We start from the raw sequence: 4,769 nt of genomic DNA, 5'->3' as shown, positions 1-4,769 counted from the left end.
GCTCCCGCTGCCCCTCCCCGTCCCTCCCTCGGGAATCCCGTCCCGCACTGCCCCCCCCGCCCGGCGAGCCCGGCACCCCCGACCCTGCTGCTCCGCTGATTCTCCGGTTCGGCACCACCCCGGCACCCCGGGAACTACCCCGGTACCCTTCTAATCCCCTCATAGACCCCAACTACTGCAGGACCCTCCTAGGCGCCCCTTGCACCCCAGGACCTGCACCCAGTCTCCTGGTACCCACTGGTACCCCAGCAACTGCCCCAGTACCCTCCTGATCCCCGCTGTGTACCCCAGTGTCTGCCCTCCAGTGTCCTCCTGGTTCCTCGCACCCCATTAATGCCCTGGCTCTGCACCCCCAGTACTGCCCCAGCCCTGCACTAACGCCTCTACGCTCCTCCCCTCATGTACTCCGATACATGCCCCAGCTCTTCACCCACAAGCACTGCCCCCAGTATCCCCCAAAATCTCCCCCATCCACACTGGTGCCCCAGTAAGTGCCCCCTGTGCCCCGTCACTCCCCAGTCCGTGCCCCCCACCCCTCCAGCCACCCGTGTTCCGCAGGTACAGCCACGTGCGGAGGAGCTGTCGGAGCTGTACCGAGAGCTGAGCCAGCACCCGGGGCTCAGCACCGCCTGCCTCGGCCCCGACCTCACCACCCAGTACGGGGGCAAGTACTGCAGCCTCTACACCGGTACGGGGATGGGGAGGACTGGGGAATGGCCAGAGGGGTCCGGGCAATCCCTGCCTGCCTGGTGAGGATGCAGCTGGTTTCCCACCCTGCTCCCCACAGAGTGGTCACAGCGGGACCTGGCAAGGGCTGAGAACATCAAGTTCTGCCGTCAGTACCTCATCTTCCACGATGGAGCCTCCATTGTCTACTCCGGGCCCGCTGGCACCTGCTCTGAGATAAAGGATGAGTGAGTCCCACCCCCACACGGGGTCCCTGGGGGTGCTGATAGTGGGGGGCTGATGGGCCCCCAGCCACCCACTCACCCACAGGCTGCTGAGCCGTGAGTCCCCCAGTGGGATGCTGAAGGCTGTCCTGCGCAAGGTCCCTGACAAGGAGAAGGAGAAGCAGTTCCTGGAGGTGAGGAGGGGTCTGGGGGAAAAAGGATACTCACTGGGGCTTGGGGCTGGATCCATGCTGTGTCTTGGGGCCACCCTGGCATCTCTGCCCCCAGGTCTGGGATCAGAACCGGAAGGTGAAGAGCATTGACCTGACAGCGCTGGACAAGCACGGCAGCGTCTACGACGATGGTGAGGGGCTGGGGGATGCCAGGCAATGTGGGGTTCCAGGGGACAGGGTGGCCAATGCTGACCTGCCCCTGCAGACCAGTTTGGGTGCCTTGCCTGGTCGCACTCGGAGACCCACCTGCTCTATGTGGCGGAGAAGAAGCGTCCCAAGGCTGAGTCCTTCTTTGAGAGCAAAGCCCCTGAGCTGGGCACCTCTGACGAGGACACGGGGCACCCCAAGAAGGAGGATGCACCGGTCAAGGTGGGTCTCCCCACCCTGGGTCAGGTGGGGGCTGGCTGTGTGGCTGTGGGGCTGACCAGGCTGTGCTGCAGGGCGAGAAGTTCGTGTACCACGAGGACTGGGGGGAGACGTTGAGCACCCGCAGTGTGCCCGTCCTCTGCGTCCTGGACATCGAGGGCAACAGCATCTCGGTGCTGGAGGGCATCCCAGAGCACCTCTCTCCCGGCCAGGTCAGGATGGGGAGCTGCAGGGAACCAGAGAAGGGAGGTTTTGGGAAGCAGCAGCATTTTGAGCTGCTTATCTCCCCTCTCCCCACAGGCTTTCTGGAAGCCTGAGGACACCGGTGTGGTGTTCGTGGGCTGGTGGCACGAGCCTTTCCGCCTGGGGCTGCGGCACTGCACGAACCGCCGGTGAGTCCCCACAGGGCACCCCAGAGCCAGCCCTGCTGATAACACCATGCAGGGCACCCATCCCACAGCCTGGCCCCCGGCCCCGCTGTGACACCCCTCTGTGCTGGCAGGTCAGCGCTTTTCTACGTGGACCTGACAGGCGGAAGATGCGGTAAGCAGTGCACACCCCGACCCCGCTGGTTCCCTGGCTCCCCTGCAGCCACTCCCCATCCCCTCATGCCCATGCAGAGCTGCTCTCTGAGGACACCAGGGCTGTGTGGTCACCACGACTCAGCCCTGACGGCTGCCGCATCGTCTACCTGGAGAACGACGTCCTGGGCCCCCACCAGCAGTGCAGCCGCCTCCGCATGGTGAGCAGCACCAGGGGGACACTGGCAGGCACCAGGGAGCTGCCAGGGTGCCCATGCTGCGGTGGGGCTGGCAGGAGGGCGGTGGTATCCCCTCCTTGGGCTGCAGTGGGGGCAGGCAGGCTGAGACCCTGCAAAACTTGCCCTATGCCGTGTCTCTTGCAGTATGACTGGTACACCAAACACACCAGCACGGTGCTGGAGGCTGTGCCACGGCAAGCATGGGGTGAGTACAGCTCTGGGACTGTTGGGGGGGACTCAGGGGGGTGCTGAGTGCCACCACTCTCCTCACAGGTGCCTTCCCGGGAATCTACTGTGGCGCACTGCCAGGGATGTGCTGGGCTGCCGACAGCCGCAGGATCCTGCTGGACACGGCCCAGCGCAGCCAGCAGGTGAGGGGATGGCAGGGGACACAAGGGAGGCCTGGCTGGGTCAGGGCTTCACTGGACTCTGCCCTCATGCCCCTAGGATGTGTTCGTGGTGGACACAGCGACAGGCACCACAACTTCGCTGACAGCTGGTGAGTGACAGGCCAATAGGGCCATGCTGGTGCCAGGGGTGAGGAGAGGGTCACACCTGCAGGTCTGACCCCCCTGCTCCCCAGATGCCCCCCAGGGAAGCTGGTCTGTCCTCACCATCGACCGGGACCTCTTGGTGGCCAGGTTCTCCACCCCTAGCTGCCCCCCCATGTTGGTAAAGTCACATCCCCCTCCCCAGTGCCCACCAGCCCTTCGGCACGGGCACTGACCCCTCTCCCCAGTGCCCACCAGCCCCTTGGCACAGGCATTGACCCCTCTCCCTGCACAGAAAGTTGCTGTTCTGCCTGCCGCTGGCCATGAGGCACAGACACAGTGGATCTGCCTGCAGGACGCACCCCCTGTACCTGGCATCACCTGGGGCATCCGCACCCTGCAGCCCCCACCAGAGCAGGAGCACCCCCAGTACGGTGAGTGCCCAAGGTGGAGTCAGACTGTGCTCCACCATCCTCACTGACCCCTGACATCTCTCTCCCTGCCTCCACAGAAGACCTGGACTTCGATGCCATCCTGATGCGCCCAAGTGAGGGTCCCACTGCCCAGAAGCCCCCCTTGGTTGTGATGCCCCATGGTAAGAGCTTGTCCCCACCCTACTGTACCCCAGCCAGGTGGTGTCACCCCCCCCTTTACCTTTGCCATTTGTAGGGGGTCCCCACTCCGTCTTCACAGCCGGGTGGATGCTGTACCCGGCGGCGCTGTGCCGCGTGGGCTTTGCTGTGCTGCTGGGTGAGTGACACCATGACTTTGGGTGACACAGCACCCACGGAGGGGCTGGGGTGGGGGCACAAAGGAGGAAGGGCTCTGACACTGTCCCCCACACAGTGAATTACCGCGGCTCGCTGGGCTTTGGCCAGGACAACGTGGCCTCCCTGCCAGGCAACGTGGGCACACAGGACGTACGTGATGTGCAGGTACGGCCTGGCACATAGTCCTGGGGCACCCTGTGCTCCCACGGGTGCCCTGAGTAGGGAAGGTGGGGCTGCCTGCTCAGTCGGTGTTCCCCATGGCGGCAGCTCTGCGTGGAGCGGGTGCTGCAGGAGGAGGCGCTGGATGCCAGCCGGGTGGCACTGGTTGGTGGCTCGCATGGGGGCTTCCTGGCGTGCCACCTCATCGGGCAGTTCCCTGACACCTACCATGCCTGCGTGGTGCGCAACCCCGTGGTGAACATCGCCTCCATGGTGGCCACCACCGACATCCCAGACTGGTGAGTACTGCTGCCCCCAGCCTCCCAGGCTCCTTGCCATCCCAGCCACACACATGCCCCCATCTCTCTTGCCTGCAGGTGCCTGACAGAGACAGGGCTGCCCTACAAACCTGATGCCCTGCCAGACCCAGCTCAGTGGACAGAGATGCTGCACAAGTCACCCATACGCTATGTTGACCAAGTATGTCACTGTCCCCATCCCTGTCCCTGTCCCCAACAGCAGCGCCACTGCTGAGGCCATGCTGCTCCTGCAGGTCCGTGCACCCGTGCTGCTGATGCTGGGGGAGGACGACCGGCGTGTACCACCCAAGCAGGGGCTGGAGTATTACCGTGCCCTCAAGGCCCGGGGGCTGCCCACGCGGTGAGTGGGGTGCTGGGGGCTTGAGTTGTGGGGTGCGGACACAACACTAATCCCTATTTCCCCCTCCAGGCTGCTCTGGTACCCAGGGAACAACCACGCGCTGGCCAGCGTTGAAGCCGAAGCAGATGGCTTCATGAACATGGCGCTGTGGCTGCTCAAGCACCTGCAGTGCTAAGGGTGCTGACCCCTGCTGCTGACCCCCAATAAACGATGTAGTTCAGCACCCCAGGGTCTCTAGTGGTAGTGCTGGTAGCGGTGTCATCTCCACTCCTTGTGCCCCAGGAGCTGGTGGCCCCTGGACCTTTCAGCTGCCCGGATGGGTGGTTGTGCCGCCGGGGATGTGTTGAGCCATGGGAAGGGTGACCCTGCCTGGCCATGCGGGGCAGCGGGAGCAGCTGCAGGGCGGCCACCGGCCGGGGGGCCGGGGGCGGGGTGGTCCT

The 4,769-nt window shown here is 64.7% G+C and overlaps 1 protein-coding gene across 1 annotated transcript; it reads left to right on the top strand.

Moving 5' to 3' along the window:
* Positions 1–266: 266 nt before the first annotated feature.
* Positions 267–4,552, top strand: LOC103614354 (acylamino-acid-releasing enzyme). The gene is made up of 21 exons (XM_017732336.1): positions 267–688; positions 788–914; positions 997–1,084; positions 1,179–1,254; positions 1,329–1,492; positions 1,564–1,701; positions 1,790–1,881; positions 1,992–2,032; positions 2,110–2,231; positions 2,394–2,454; positions 2,523–2,620; positions 2,697–2,748; positions 2,833–2,921; positions 3,036–3,174; positions 3,252–3,335; positions 3,410–3,490; positions 3,587–3,675; positions 3,778–3,968; positions 4,047–4,149; positions 4,223–4,329; positions 4,399–4,552. Exons 1-21 carry the CDS (start codon positions 400–402, stop codon positions 4,502–4,504), a joined length of 2,337 nt encoding a protein of 778 aa, XP_017587825.1. The 5' UTR covers positions 267–399; the 3' UTR covers positions 4,505–4,552.
* Positions 4,553–4,769: the final 217 nt, after the last annotated feature.

Source organism: Corvus brachyrhynchos, unplaced genomic scaffold (genome assembly GCF_000691975.1).
Source record: "Corvus brachyrhynchos isolate BGI_N302 unplaced genomic scaffold, ASM69197v1 scaffold4, whole genome shotgun sequence".
Lineage (NCBI taxonomy): Eukaryota > Metazoa > Chordata > Aves > Passeriformes > Corvidae > Corvus > Corvus brachyrhynchos.
This window is presented reverse-complemented; position numbering and strand designations above follow the sequence as displayed.